Here is a 16,358-nt window from a genome sequence, read left to right as displayed (position 1 = left end):
ATGTCCCTTCTTTTCTCCGCTTTGCCACATACCCTTATATAAAAGGGCCTTTTCTATGCCTCTGGTATTTTACCCAAGAATGAATTTAGCAGTGATGGTGCAGATGGTAGGGGTGCTCGCCAGTTCCTTAACTTTTTAATGACAGATATTACCTTAGAAGGAACCATAGGGCTGGTGTTGCAATCTGGACCACTCATAGTATTGCTAGCAGTAGCTGCCAGTGTGGGGTCTTGCATACAAGGTGGACTGTTCAAGAGGTTAGATAGGTGCTGTTGTCATCTGTTCAAGCAGTCCTTATCATTTGTCAGCTTTGATCCATTTACGTCCTTGACCACATTAAATCGATCTCTGGTGTGGAAGTGGCAACAACAAAGTTATCTGTAGATACTGTGCTGGTCGTGAGCAATGGCTGTTACCTTGAGGGTTTCTGCCTTCTTATCCCAGTTGGTAGAGATATCCTGCCGAAATGCTTGATATTGATCATGAGTCAGCTATCTTGTTTCACTGTGATCACCTTTCAGCTGAGCTTACCTTCTGGCTTCAATAATGCCAACAATAGTCTTGGAGAACAATGGCGTTTGTGCCCAGCGGGGTTTTCCAAGTGTCTTTATGGCAAAGGTAGTTACATCCCTCATAAAGTCTGTTCACACAGTCTCGGGTTCCTCGGCGAGGCTGAGCAGAGTGAAACAGTTGGGTGTATCAACTATATATATATATATATATATATATATATATATATATATATATATATTGTGGGCAGTCGGGGATCTGACAGAGCAGCTGCATTGAGGCCATAACTGCTGGGTAACTCAGGTCTTGCTTTAAGGTGAAGAAGGTCTTACTTTGAGGTGAACAAGAACAGGAGTCAATGGTGAGATTAACCAATTTCAGCATTTCTGTAAACCCTGCAGGATTTCATACTTGAGAAACATTGGTGCAAGATCAGGACATGGTAAATGGACTTACAGGTGAATCAGTCATTGCTATACCAGGTGTACTCGTAGATCAGTATTCCTGGAAATCAAGAGTGGCCAAAGTGAAGATCATGCAATGCACACACGTAAAGTAGGTGGGTGCCATGCCATTTGCAGTGTGTGAACAAACAGGACCAATTATACCTGTCCTAGGATCCAATAGCAGCATTAAAGTTCATATATGAGCAAGTCATATAGGTTGTCATTTGTACATAGTTTCTTCATACAGTTCAGTGGGTGTGTAGTTGCACATCTAATTTGCTTCGAAAGTTAATTTTGTACTCCAATCCATGGTCTATGTATGCTAGGTCGATGGGCGGTTCATAGATTGATGTTCATGTAGATCAGTCCAGTTATCATCCACAGAAGTATCAATAACAAGGGGCCAACATTCCCCTAACATTCCCTGAACCAGGGACATGTGAGCAATTTGAAAGGGAGAGGAGTCAGCCCTCCACAACATAGCTGTGGAAAGATTACTTGGTGATGGAAGTATACAAGGGGTGGGATCAACCCTTAGGTTGTCACAGGGCCACCACATAAAGTCTCCTGGGTACCAGATTTTTTTCTTTATTTGATAGCGTATTGATAAAATGGCTTATTACTGGTTAGTGAAAAAGAAAATCAGAAAGGGAAATAAAAGACTATTTTTCCAACCTTGGTGCCATTGCAGCCTGGGATGCCCACTGGTCCCAGAGGACCATCTTGACCTGGCAAACCCTGAGCATGCAGAAATCAAGATGACAAGTGAGAAGGGACAGAAAAAATTGACAAAATGCATTTAATAATGATACTAAGTCAAAGAAGACAAATATCAAAGCACAGCAAGAGAGGGGAATGTTGGGGGTTGTGGGGGAAGAGGGGATAAAGAAACGAGGAATTAAATAATTAATTGTTTTTTAAAATAGCACTGACCGGAAGACCTGATGAACCTGGGAATCCAGGGCTTCCAGCTGGTCCCTGGGAAAAGGAAAGAAAGAAAGGATGTTAGCAAGCACACCCACTCGGCTGAACCACCTTTTGTCTCACACAGCTGCATGTCGATCAAAAATTGCATAAAGTTTCCTCATAATCAACAACATCAACAAAAAGTTGTTTTGACCATCAAATGGTGCCTTTATGTTCAAGCACTTTTTGTTGCCAAAATTAATATTTCCTAACATACTATCGGAGCTCTTAGCTGATAAACCACATTTTGATGGTAACAGAAGTGAGATATTTCAGCAGAAACTTTCTTTATCCAATGCAGATTGAATACAACTGAAGCTCTCAACTTCTTTGTGGGAATTTTAATTTTCTAACATTGCAGTGTTGCTGGTTCAAAAAGCTCGTCACATAGTTGTATGTTGACCTTCGATACAATGGAACTGCATTCTATTCACCAGTTGCTGCTCATTTCTCTACTCAATTCAGGTACTCTGATCACACTGTCGTGAAAGCATCTGCAGTTTTAGAAATAGATATGGAAGCGGTGAATATACATTTAATAGAAAGGAAATCGCTAATGCGGATGCCACCCTGATTCACCCTCAAGATGAACTACAAGTGGAATAGTTGTGAGTTGTCATAATCAATTCGATTACTTCACTCAAGGGATGTTTTCACACATGGATTGACAATTTGTACTGCCTGACTTTGCCTGGCCTAAACGTTCACTCAAGGACTAGTCAAACCTTTCTATCCTTATTACACTGACCAAAAAAAATTTCTAGCCCAATCTGATCCACATTCCAGCCCAATCTGCCTGCAGTTGGCCTGTGCATATTCCGCATATTCCTGGCTCCTGGCATTGAACAAATTGGCTCGTGGGGAACTACCCTCTCAATATGAGGCGATCGATCTCAATATGAGGACCAATCAAAATATGAGGGTGCTTCACAAATAAGAGGATGCTATACTGAACCACCTTTAGAAGCCATTTTCCCCTGCAGAGCAGGGGTTGGCCTTTTTCAGGAACCGTGGTCCCCTTTTTGAAGCAATGTTTTATGGCCGGATGCCCTTTCAGGAACCAACCCTGTTAGTCACCTCTTGCAACACACAGGGAATTACCAGTGAACTGGTACTCAATTTGCCGACTTCCGAAGGATGACAGGCTGAGGCAACCCCCCTGGCGTTAATTCAGCGATCGACCGGGATTCAAACCCAGGATCCTAGGATCCCAAGCCAGCACCCCAACTGCTAAGCCAACACCAGGCTATAAGGGTTAATTATAAGAGGATGCTATTATACAAAAGTTGTTTACTCACCTCAAGGACTGGTGGCATCAGTAGATGACAGCCAATTTTATCACCACCATTTCCAGAGATTATGAACCACTTTTGCCTGCTTTTGGTAGATGTGACAGTGATGACACCGGAAGAGTGAATTATTGTCTGTGCCAGGAACTTGGATGACCCAACAGAACTTGCTCTGTGGTTCTTCACTTTGTACCATACAATGCATGATCGCAGGATCCCAGTACACTTGAGAGATATGTCTGAGTTGCCAAACAAACATCTACAAATTGCACAACAATTCATTGCTGGCAGATTCACTTCACAGAAGACCAATGATGTGTTCTCAGCCATGCCGACAGATCAAGAAAATTAACAAAATAATGCTTGTAACAAAGGAGGTTACACAACTCAGAAGGGCCGGTTGGGATGATAGATAGTCCAAGTGCACTTCAGCATCAGATCGTCACTGGGTCAGAGGTTGCCCAAGTGATTGTGGAATTTTAGGATGCACAAGAGCACAAGTACATATGAATGGACAGACTCCGTCATGCGTAAACAGCGAGTGTACGGGAATCATTTCCAAAACATGTCTGCTCACTCGTGAGCGTGACTGAGGAGCTTGGACAGCTTTTTGAAGAGGAGAGCAAAAACTTTCTCTTCCGTGATACAAAGTGGATTAAAGACCCTCCTGCAGTAGAGAGAATTCTTAATGCACAGAAAACTGGCCAAGACTAGTTTGATGATTTAAGAAAAGAATATCTCATAAAGCAACCAAGCCAATCGACGCAACAACTTACGCTTGTTTTGTAACTTCACACCTAAAGCTGAGGATCTCATGTCACTGAATCCAGGATGCGGCATGAAGAACGTACTGCATGACATGCTCATGACAAAATTAATCTACCATGATGTCAACACTCAAGTCAAGATGTCACCAACTCAAAATTCATAAGCTGTCATTAGTCTATGGAATGGGGAAAAGTTCCCCCGACTTGAATGAGCTGCCTGACTTGGACCAGAGAGTTCACATGTCTTTTCAATGTTACATGCTCTGAGTACATGCAACATTGTGTAAAGCCTTTGCTGGCCATGGCAAGAGAATGGCCTGGCATATACATGATTCAATGCCAGAACTCAATTATGTACTTCTTAGGATGCCATGTGCAGCAACTGGTATATCAGAGGAAAGTATGTGTGTTATTGGGAGGTTTGTTATAGTCATGTACAACAAAACAAACACCTACACTGAAGAAGGCAAAGTCGGAAAGAAGATCTTTGCAAGAAATTACTCTGGGGTAGCTCGTCAGGAGGGCAGCCTGGTCATATGTCTCAGGAGGGCAGCCTGGGCTTTCTATGCAAGTGCTCTGACACTGCTCCCATGGCCTGTGCTTCGATCCTTCAAGTTGTTGGGGCTGAATCAAGAAGGATGGGCCATACAAGCCACACTTGACTCCAAAACTTGAAGCCTTCCAAAGCTGCTATGTTTTGGTATCTTGAAGGTGCAAGAAAGTGTGCCTTAACCTTTGCAAATGCAAAAATAAAAGGCTCCACTAAAACGCATAGCACTCTGCTCAGGTGAGGAGAATGTCCCATAAACAGAGATAATCAGTACAGGAGCAATTGTGAATATAAAATATGATACTGAATTACTCTGTGTGTTCCACTGGAATACATTGTGCACCTGCACCGAGAGGACCCCGTGCATTTGCATTGAGAGGAGCTCATGCACCCGCAACAAAAGGACTTCGTGCACCCACACTGAGAGGACTTTGTGCACCCGCATCATGAGGACTTCATGCACCCGCAACATGAGGACTTTGTGCACCCACAACAAGAGGACTTTGTGCACCCACACTGAGAGGACTTTGTGCACCGGCAACATGAGGAATTCATGCACCCGCAACAAAGGGACTTCGTGCACCCACACTGAGAGGACTTTGTGCACCGGCAACAAAAGGACTTCGTGCACCCACACTGAGAGGACTTTGTGCACCCGCATCATGAGGACTTCGTGCAACCGCAACATGAGGACTACGTGCACCCACAACATGAGGACTTCATGCACCCGCAACATGAGGACTTCATGCACCCGCAACAAGAGGACTTTGTGCACCCACAACAAGAGGACTTTGTGCACCCACACTGAGAGGACTTTGTGCACCGGCAACAAAAGGACTTCGTGCACCCGCAACAAAAGGACTTCGTGCACCCACACTGAGAGGACTTTGTGCACCCGCATCATGAGGACTTCGTGCAACCGCAACATGAGGACTACGTGCACCCACAACAAGAGGACTTTGTGCACCCACACTGAGAGGACGTTGTGCACCGGCAACATGAGGACTTCATGCACCCGCAACAAAAGGACTTCGTGCACCCACACTGAGAGGACTTTGTGCACGTGCAACATGAGGACTTTGTGCACCTGCACCGAGAGGACTTTGTGCACGTGCAACATGAGGACTTTGTGCACCTGCAACATGAGGACTTTGTGCACCCGCAATGAGAGGACTTCGTGCACCCGCAACATGATGACTTTGTGCACCCGCAACAAAAGGACTTCATGCACCCACACTGAGAGGACTTTGTGCACCTGCAACAAGGACCCCGTGCACTTGCATTGAGAGGAGCTCATGCACCCGCAAAAAAGGACTTCGTGCACCCACACTGAGAGGACTTCGTGCACCCGCACTGAGAGGACGTTTTGCACCCGCAACAAGAGGACTTCGTGCACCCGCAACAAGAGGACTTCGTGCACCCGCACTGAGAGGACTTTGTGCACCCGCAACAAGAGGACTTCGTGCACCCACAATGAGAGGACCTCAAGCACCCGCACCAAGTGGACCTCATGCTCCTGTACCGAGAGGACGTTGTGTATCGAAAGGACGTTGTACACCTGTAGTTAAAGGAAGTTGTGCACATGTACCAAAAAGACTGTGCACATGCGTCAAGAGTTTGAGTTTTTCTCTCTTATTGAAAAAATATGTATAATCACAAGTTACGATGGATGTAGTTTAAAAAAAACTATACATACTTACACACATGTAATTGAAATGCTTTCAGATGTAAACATAGATTCACAATGTAATGCTTCACCTATCTGCCAAATTTGGTATGTTTATCGGCGAATGCACAATTGTCTTGCTGTGTCACTGCACTGTTATAGAAAATGTCTGACTGTCCAAAACATTGGATCTGACATTGATTGGCCTGAATGGTATAAAAGTAAAATTCATCAAATCTTCATCTGACAAATTTGCAGTAATTCCATTATTTTTGTCTTTATCAGGTCCTTTAGTGGGGGCAGCTTTCCATCCCATATAATGTGACAAAGCTCACATCAATCCAAAGGACAAATCCAAAAATTGATCCATAACATTCAACCCTTCCACAGCTAACTCCTGACATGAAGACATGGCACTCTTATTCAATAGTGTGTCCCACATCTACTTGTTTCTAACCACTCAAATGCCAGTATGGTAGCCTCCACCCTGTGTTATGTAGCTTTTTGAAGAGTGAACAGAGAAACTTACTTCACCAACTTACAAAATATATCCTCAAGAATAAAAAGTTAATTCAGGCTTACCCTATTTCCTTTGGAGCCATCTCTTCCAGGAGGGCCGGAACTCCCCTGTGAAACAGTAAAGTCCAGTTGGAGGTGAACGATTTCAAGGAACAATGCCTTGGACAAAGCCAATGTTAATCCAAGACCTTGGAGGGGAAATAACCAAGTCCTTGGAGAGAAATCAGAAAACCGAAGGAACAATGCAGGCCCAGACATTGTTTATGATTGTAAATTTTCATCTCACGAGGGTGTGCTCGGTCAGACATTACACAATGGCTGCACATGTTCAGCAAAGATGAGTTACGACGACAACATGAAAGAGCACAATCCTTTCAGGAAGGTAAATGTCCTGTGTACAGAAGTTTGAGTGCGTACATCAATAAAACAGGAAACATCCATCTTGCAATCATTTGAAAACATTAGATTTATTCATGCATCAGGCCTAACAGGCTGCACTAGACTAAACCACCAAAAAGTCTTACCTCCTCCCCTAGTGGACCGTGTGGTCCTTCAGGGCCTGGGAATCCCTGTAGTCCGGGAGGCCCGGTTGTACCAGGCAGGCCTGACTTGCCCTGAAACAAACATAATATTGGCATAGACTTGTGTTGCTCGTACCAGAGATCAGGGCATATCGAATAACACATCAATAAGTACTTACCTTGTTTCCTTTAATCCCACTGCTTCCACTAGTCTTGCAGCCAGCATGACGACAAACCTGAAAGACATACCATGTTCACAATAAGGATGGAAGGCGACATAAGAGTCAAGAAAACAACTTGGGGTACAAAACAGACACTCACTGCTTGGTAAAAGTAATACAATAGAATCTTACTATAATTCATCAAATGTCCGTCCGTCCATTCCCAGGTACCGCAAAAACTGCCGAACCGATCGCAACGAAATTTTGGGTGGGTAATCCTGGGACCCCCTGGAGTAAAATATGCGATATTGTTTTTCCAATTTTTTTTCCAATTTTCCAATATTTCCAATTTCCAATTTTTCCAATTTTCCAGTTTTTCCAAACACGATGGAATAATATTTACCGATATGGACAGTGTTGTGGCTTTTATTGAAATTCTACAAATACTGTTTAGATTTTGATGATTTACGTGTGATATGATTTAACGGATGTTTATATAAATCGTTTAAAATGAAAAAAGCCTTCAATTTCTGATATTTTGCCTTTGCATTTGGGCCTCCCAATTTAAGCCCCGCCCATAGGGCGGGTACCGTTGCTAGTGAACCACAATGACTACAATATTACAATAGAACAAAGACATGTATTTCCAAAAACGTTTAACATTTTCAGCTGGATGTAAATTGCTCATGACATCACTCATGTCTTGAAAATGAAGTGCGCAAATTAACGGAATATTAGTAGATAACATCAAATACTGTTCCGCAAAGATATGTCTTCAAGCACTTTTCCAGCAATTCATCTCACAAATTAAACTTCCAAAAATGCCTTTACATCATGCAATATATACAGGCTGTTCTGAGAGCATGGTTGTATCACCGACGCAGTGACTGCCGTAGATTAGGACAAGCATTTGGAATTTGTCTGAGATACTGGCCTACAACACAAGCAAGTTCTGCTGGATGGGACAGCTGTGCTTCAATACAATCATCAATCATCATCTTCAATCATCCTCATCTCCAAGCTTCGCTGCATTCCATGAAGCAAAAGTTTACAAGTGAAGCACCAGGATGGCAGTTTGCTATCAAATAAGTTAAAAACAAAAAGGTTTTAGACAATTGTGCGTGTGTCAGGTAAGACTGAACAACTTAGATTTAAAATAACTTAAACAAAAAGATTCCAATTTCACGATACTTTATAGATTTGAACTATTGACCTCAGCAAATTTAATTCTGCTCATTTTTACACACTTTTATTTTACTTCATCTGAATTTTGTATGTTTGTCCCGTTTCAAATATTTGAGCCGTTCGTTTTCTCGGTTCCATACGTCCTAGAGAGCTGAAATTTGGCCCACGGTCCTCTTTTCTGGTACATTTTCATCCATCAAATTGAAATTAAAAAAAAAATTTTTAATTAAAAAAACAATAGGTTAAAAACTTTTTTTAAAAGTGTGTAGCCCTAAAACATATTTTTTCGTTTACTTGTTCTCTTTCCAAAGGGAGGTGGTGACATCATGATCAAGGGCAGTGCTTTCAAATTACACTGTGGTTTGAAGAGAAATACTCAGTAATGGTTGTTCATACCATTTCAAACAAGGATATGAGTCAGCACCGAAAAAAAAACACAACTAAAACTAGAATGACACTCGTAGAGTGCATACCTCCACCAGGCTGAACAATTAAATTTTATATACCACTGATAGGCCAGATATGGATCCGGACCCAAACCAAACTCTAATCGGCTTGTTCTTGTCACCTATGCAACTCATCCACCAAGTTTTGTCAAAATCAATCCACAACTTTTTGAAATATCATACTCCATATCGTTTTTAGCCCTATTTCTGTATGGTGAAGAATTCCCATATCCCAATCCAGATGTTCACCAAAATCGAATCAATTCAACCTCGTCACACACCCAACCTCTCCACCAAGTTTCGTCCCAATCCGTCCGCAACTTTTTGAGATATCCTGCTCTGTATAGTTTTTAGCCCTGTCACTCAATGGTGAAGAATCACTGAAAAATTATCGGATTCAGATCCGGATCTTCATCAAAATCAAATCAATTCGTCCTTGTGGCACACCCAATCTGTCCACCAAGTTTCGACTGAATCGGTGCAGTGGGTATAAATGATTTGTGATGTCGTTGAACATGGCTTGCTATTTCCACTGCACAAGGCTTGGGCCAAACCAATGTGCACTTTCGAGGTAGTTGCAGATGTCCTTTGAGCTTTTGGAACGTCTCCTTCCTTATGCAACCTGGCCAAGACCACACACACTTAAACAACTTAAGGATTGCATTGCTAAAAATGTTGCCAGTTTCTGAGAGAGTGTAATAGATTGCACCTAATCTTTCTGAATAGAGGCATCTGCCATTTTCTTGAAATTATCGAGGAAAACAGAGAAGGCCAGAATGACGGAACATGCAAAGTGGAAGAATGTGATTGAGAGCTGCAACCTAGAGTTAAACTCGAAACTCATGTGTGGGCAAGGTTATAACCACCTTTAGAGGCCATTTTTCCCCGCAAAGCGGGGGTTGGCCTTTTTCGGGAACCGTGGTTGTTGTTGTTTTTCGGTCCCCTTTTTGAAGCAATGTTTTACGGCCGGATGCCCTTCCTGACGCCAACCCTTTTTGCCGCCTTTAACGACAAACAGGGAATTACCAGTGAACTGGTACTCAATTAGCCGACCTCGGAAGGATGACAGGCTGAGTCAACCCCCCTGGCGTTAATTCAGCAATCGACCGGGATTCGAACCCAGGATCCTAGGATCCTAAACCGGCAAGGTTATGGGTGAATAATCATTATTATGCAAAACAAGAAAAAAAATAATTAAGGAAAATTATGCATTACAAAGCATTCATTAAGCATTATATGAATTCAGGAAATCAGCTACCTGCCTCTGGCTAATCTTGGCACAAAAGATGTATAATATAAATATGGTGTGCCATCACACATCCCCATGCTTCCTACCTTAAGCAAAATTGATAGATGGTAAAAATTTCCACCAGGAATGATCCAATATCAATTTATAAGTTAAATTTTTTCCCTGTTTTAACCCCTGTGGCCCCAAGTTTCCACATCCGGGGCATGACCCGGGGGTCAAATCCAAAAAGAATCGTTACATATTTCATGCTTTCCTCAATGGTGATTTAACGCTTCCCCACAAAGTTTCATTAAAAATGTTTCAGATTGTGCCGTAATTACAATTCTTGGTATTTGATCTTTTGACCCTGATCCAGTGGGAGGGACCAAAATGACACTGCTCTTGCGCTTTTGTACCATGTGTTGATCATAACTACCAAGTTTGGTGAAATTCTGCTCAACTGTTTGGGAAGAGATAGCGCGACAGACGGACAGACAGACAGACAGACAGACATACAGAGAGACAGAGAGGGGTGAAAAACTTTGCATGGCACGAATGGACATCACATCGAATGTGTTAATGTTTCTAAAGCCACAGTGCTTTGAGAAAAATGAGAAAGTAATTCTCTGCTTATCCCACAGAGGTCACTGTTACACTGCCGAGGCCACATCCTTCCTTAATGTGCACATAACACTTACTTTGACTTCATCCACTATATGCACAACAATAACATCTTTACAATATCAACATTAGCAGACGAACTGCAGTCTTTTATACAATTTTTTACATAGTGAGGCCATATGTTATAATAATAATAATAATAATAATAATAATAACTAGCCGAAACCCGTGGAACATCCACGGAAGGGAGGATGTGGTGTATGGATAGAGTGTACCATTATGGATGGCATAGGGGATTTGCTTGTCCGAGTCAGAGTTAGGAAGAAAGATGAGAATGAAGAGTGCGTATATGAACAACGTATTTATTGCAATCTACTTAAATGACAACGCTACGATATACTTTTGAAAAATGAATGGATTCATAATAGGAATCGGCATAGCGCCACTCTGGGATTGTCCACTCAGTGGACGGCTTGCTGTCGCCTTCGCCTGTCCAATCAGCGAATGGCTTGCTTCGCCTTCACCCAGCAGACGCCAATACGATGGCGTCGTAAGATGGTGTCGTATCGGCAGTTAATCGGATGCTTTTGGGCCCCAACGTCGGCTAATTCCGATTTTTCGAGTATGGCTTTACGTGATAAACAAAGAGCGCGGTTCGTAGATCGTAAATCCATTAGTGCCGTGGGCATCGGGTCACTGGGTGCGGCGTAAAAGGGATAACAAAGTCGAGTCCTTACGCTATTATTATATAGATAACAATAGGAGTTCCCTTCCAAGAAACTTTGATGAAAAAATGAGCCCATCAGGGCAATCAAAAAGTGTGCTAATTGAGAGTTTGAAACCCAAATCCCCAAAAGTTTGTAAAATACCAAATATATATATATATGTATATATCTTTTTTTTTTTTTTAATAATAGTTGCTCAGTGCTTCGATAGTTTTTACATGAGTTGTGTAGATTATGAATATTATAAAATACCAATATACTTTTTATAATATTATTATTTATTTATATATATATATTTTATAATTATAGTGAATTCAAGCCAAACATGTTTGTCATAATTCCAGCACCAAATTGAGAATTTTAAAACACTTCTTGGCAAACCCCAGAAACACTCGAGGTACATTTTATTTTTCATCTGCTGTGAAAACTACTAAGCCAAGAGAAGATGCAGAATCGTGATAGACCATCATGCAGGCATTTTTAGCAATCTTGTGCATCCTCCGCTTGTTTACGTAAGACAACTCTGGAGTAAAGATGATACAGATGTAACAGTGATTTGTACCAGAAACAAAACCAATGAAAATGTACCCCATCTTTAACATCCACTTATGTACAATGTACTTTGCAAAATTCCACTTATAGACAGCTGCTGGACTTCCTGGTTGCCTATTGTCCGCACACACGCTCCATCCGTCAATTGAAATGGGTTGCCGATATTGGCTCTGAGCCACCAATTCATAAACGGCAAGAAAATACAGTGACTATCTAGTTATGACTGTACACAAATTATGAAGAAAAATAATCAATATAACAAACTGAATATACAGCACCGTACTTAGAAAAATAAAGGATTCATTGATTAATTGTGTATTTATTATCTGTTTCCATGACATCCTCAGTTTGCCTTGTTTGTCAGGTCTTCAGATTTCAAATAGTTTGCCACAAGATGAAGTTCCAACCCTTGTTAGAAGACATTGAAGAATGATCCCGAGCTTCTATTCTTATAGCCAACGTGGGGCTCCCAATGGGATCCTTTCGTCTCCTCTCCCTGTTGAAGGTGGAGTGTCCCCAGAGCAGTGTTCTAAGCCCCCATCCTATTCCTAATCTTAATCAATGATCCCTCTGACTCTCTGAAAAATCCTCTACCTCTTCGGTGATGACTCCACCCTCTGCCATAACATCCCTCATCCTTCAGATAGGCAGACAGCAACCTCTTCCTTCTCTTCAGGCCTTGATACAATCAAGAGCTACTCAAACCCTTGGAACATGTCTTTCAATCCTGAGATGTTCCACTCACTCACTGGTCTATCTCCAAAAGGACCATCTGGAAAACCCTTCCATCCTCTTTCTTAGCAATGCTCTTGAAGACGTTCAGTCACTCAAGTGTTTGGGATTCACCAACAGCCATGATCTTCCTTGGTCAAACCTCACATCTAGGATGACTACTAAAGCCAGTCGCAGATTGGGCTTCCTCCATCGTGCAAAGTCATACCTTGGCCACCTAATTCTTATTCACCTACAAGACCTTCACCCAGTACTGCTAGAAACAAGGCTTTCAAGATCATTGGAATGCCCTGTGATGAAGCTGAGTCTATGGGCCTATCACTTTCACATCGCAGACAGGTTGGTGGTCTCTCTGTTTTCTACAACCTCGACCACCTCTTTTCTGGTCTTGCAGCCTCTGCTCTGCATCCCTTCCCACCAGGTTTGTGCAGGGTAAACAATGTCTGCCAACAATCCCGTTTTGATGACACTCCCAAAATGCAGATTCAATGCTCACCACCACTCATTCTTTCCTCTTTTCTCCCGCCTATGGAATCAACTTCCACATTCTCTTCAATCTCATTTTAAGACAGCTGTTCACCACAATCGCTGATCATCCCCAATCCACAACCATGATCTTTTCTACCCCCGTTATAACTCTACCCAAGCCACCTTTTTCCTACTTTCCTGTTTTTCTTCCTGAGAGTTTGCGTCTGTATCCATCTAATCCACCCCCTGTGTCCTCCACTAGTCATCATTTTTCCTCACATCACTTATCTCCAAAGTCTCTCTATTTTGTCCCTCAACCCTGATGTTGTGTTTCCCCCTTTCCTGATGTTTGTTTTGTTTGTACTGATCATCTATCTCCATGTTCTAGCTCCTCCACGAGCCTCGACTCTGTATAAAATAAAATAAAAATTCCAGACATCTACCAACAAATTGCAGGTGTCGAGTCAATATTTGGCTTGTCTAGGGGCACGAGGTTTAAAGCGGATTTGTACAACGGAAGCAACCATTTCAAATGAATTCAGCAGCTGGGTTACAGGCCCTGAAACCCGACAAACAAGACAAACTGAACGTCCCTTGGAGATGGGCATTCACAGCTGTGGTTATCATTACTGAATGGACGCCTGGAAATTCCATAGACCGGAGATCATCTGGCACTGATACTACTTCTTGGGATGAGAGGTCACTCTGTTCCCGCACTCTCATCGTTGAAGAGGCCAAGGCAGAGATGAAACTGCTGTTGATTCAAGTATGGGAATCCTCATCATTACACTTCCAGTACTGCACCAGTATCTCACTCCTCAAAGCAATTGTTCCTTTGATAGGGTGCCTATCAAACTAGCTGCTTTATTTGTTTGATGACATCAAAACATCACCATTACATATTTAAGAATTTCAAGGGTCTAACTTGATTTTCCAACTCTAACTTGGATGTGTGTGTGTGTGTGTGTATATATATATATATATATATATATATATAAAGAGGGGGGGGGGGAGAGAGAGAGAGATATTAAGTGTTTGTTAAGACTGCTGCAGGTACGTATGAACGGATATATCAGTTGTATTACAAGTTTTTACCAACTGAAAATTGACAAATGTATGTTGAATGATGTATGTATGACAAATGAAATTTGTAAATTTTTATTTTATTTTTATTGTAAATTTTATGTAAATTTTTTTATTTGTAAATTTATTGTTGAATGATGTAAATGAAATGTATGACAAATGGTATTTTTCCCATGGGGGAAAAAGTGAATATATGACGTTTCAAGTATTAATCCTCAATCGAGCAATTGGGCGAAACATGAGCTACACCTTTCTTCCCATGGTGGTTAGTTCATACCTTTGCCAATAAAACTTATCATGTGTCGATATATAAATAGTTTCATTATAGAACATCTTGTACAGTAGTTATAATAAGAAAATAAATAAGGGACTACATCACTAACTTGGTCCTTATTTATCTGAGAAAAAGTACTTTACATTTATACATTGCAATATTTATGAAATTTATAGAATTTATAGAATAAAATAAAGTAGATATGTGATGAAGGAATAAAAAGATTCAAGTTATTGGATGCACTTGGACATAAGGAGCTTTTAAATTGCTGAAGAAGATTTGCAAATGCAATGAAACCATCAACCAGGAAATGCATCACAAAAACATGCACGATTTTTTTTTTTCAACTGGACCAGACGGCATCAGCCCACGGGTCCTAAAATCCTGTTCTTCCGCTCTTTCACACCCTCTCTCTGTTCTCTTCACCCTCTCTTTTGCTCAAGGTCAACTGCCATCTCCTTGGAAATCAGCCAACATTACCGCTTTACACTAAAAATATGCAAAAACAGATCCTTGGCAACTACAGACCAATCAGCCTGCTCCCAATCATCAGCAAGGTCATGGAATCCATCATTGCTTCGGATATCAAATCCTTCCTCTTCTCCAATGGCGTGATCTCTGATCATCAATTTGGTTTCAGACCAGGTCATTCCACTTTGGACATGCTTCTTCTGCTGTCTAAACAATGGATGGAGGTGCTCAATGCCAAACATGAAATCAGAGCTGTCTCCCTTGACATATCACGTGCCTTCGATACGGTCTGGCACCCCGCTCTGCTCACCAAACTCTCCTCCAATGGTATCCATGGAAATGTCCATGCATGGCTTGCCGACTTCCTCTCTGGTCGTAGTCAACGTGTGGCCCTGAATGTATTTCTCTCATCTCCCCTTCCTGTTCAGGCTGGAGTTCCCCAAGGCAGTGTTCTGGGCCCTGTGCTTTTTCTAGTCTTCATAAATGATCTCTCCGACTCTCTGGAAAATACTCTCTATCTCTTTGCTGATGACTCCACTCTCTGCCGCTCTATTCCTCATCCCTCAGATCGGCAGTCTGCAGCCTCCTCACTCTCTGCAGACCTGGACAAAATCACAGACTGGTCAAACAAGTGGAACATGTCTTTCAATCCTGACAAATCTCAAACTCTTACTACGTCTCCCAGAAAAGACCGACTGGACAACCCTCCCATCTACTTTCTCAACAATATTCTCGAAGAAGTTCTGTCACTCAAGCTTTTGGGTCTCACTATCTGCCATGATCTTTCCTGGTAAAACCACATTTCCAAGCTGGCCTCCAAAGCCAGTCACCGACTGGGCATCCTCCATCGTGTGAGGTCATTCCTGAGCACACCTGAGCCCCTCACCACATACGAGGCTTTCATCCGCAGCTCAATGGAATACTGCTCTCCCCTCTGGGCTGGTGTTCCTGCCTCACACCTAGTTCGGCTTCACGCTGTTGAAACCAAAGCTTTCAGAATCATTGCAATCTCTCGTGATGAAGCTACCTCCGAGGGCCTTTCACTCACTCACCACAGGCAGGTTGGTGGTGACTCCTCTCCGGCCATGCTCCTCCAGGTCTGTCTGTGCTCTGTCCTCCAAATATTCATACACGTCGCACAGGACCTGCCAGCAACCCTCTTATCGTTAAACTGCCAA

At 42.2% G+C, this 16,358-nt stretch overlaps 1 protein-coding gene across 1 annotated transcript in view; it reads right to left on the bottom strand.

Annotated features, from left to right (window-relative positions):
• LOC137435085 (uncharacterized) overlaps positions 1-16,358 on the bottom strand; it is a 242,270-nt gene that overhangs the window by 132,684 nt on the left and 93,228 nt on the right. Inside the window, exons 2-6 of the mRNA XM_068128524.2 lie at positions 7,414-7,470; positions 7,238-7,327; positions 6,777-6,821; positions 1,890-1,934; positions 1,632-1,694 (exon numbers count right to left, since the gene is read on the bottom strand). Of these exons, the coding sequence (XP_067984625.2) occupies positions 1,632-1,694; positions 1,890-1,934; positions 6,777-6,821; positions 7,238-7,327; positions 7,414-7,470 (300 nt within the window). The remainder of the gene's footprint in view (positions 1-1,631; positions 1,695-1,889; positions 1,935-6,776; positions 6,822-7,237; positions 7,328-7,413; positions 7,471-16,358) is intronic.

Source organism: Myxine glutinosa, chromosome 9, assembly GCF_964187855.1.
Source record: "Myxine glutinosa chromosome 9, kmMyxGlut1.1, whole genome shotgun sequence".
NCBI lineage: Eukaryota > Metazoa > Chordata > Myxini > Myxiniformes > Myxinidae > Myxine > Myxine glutinosa.
This window is presented reverse-complemented; position numbering and strand designations above follow the sequence as displayed.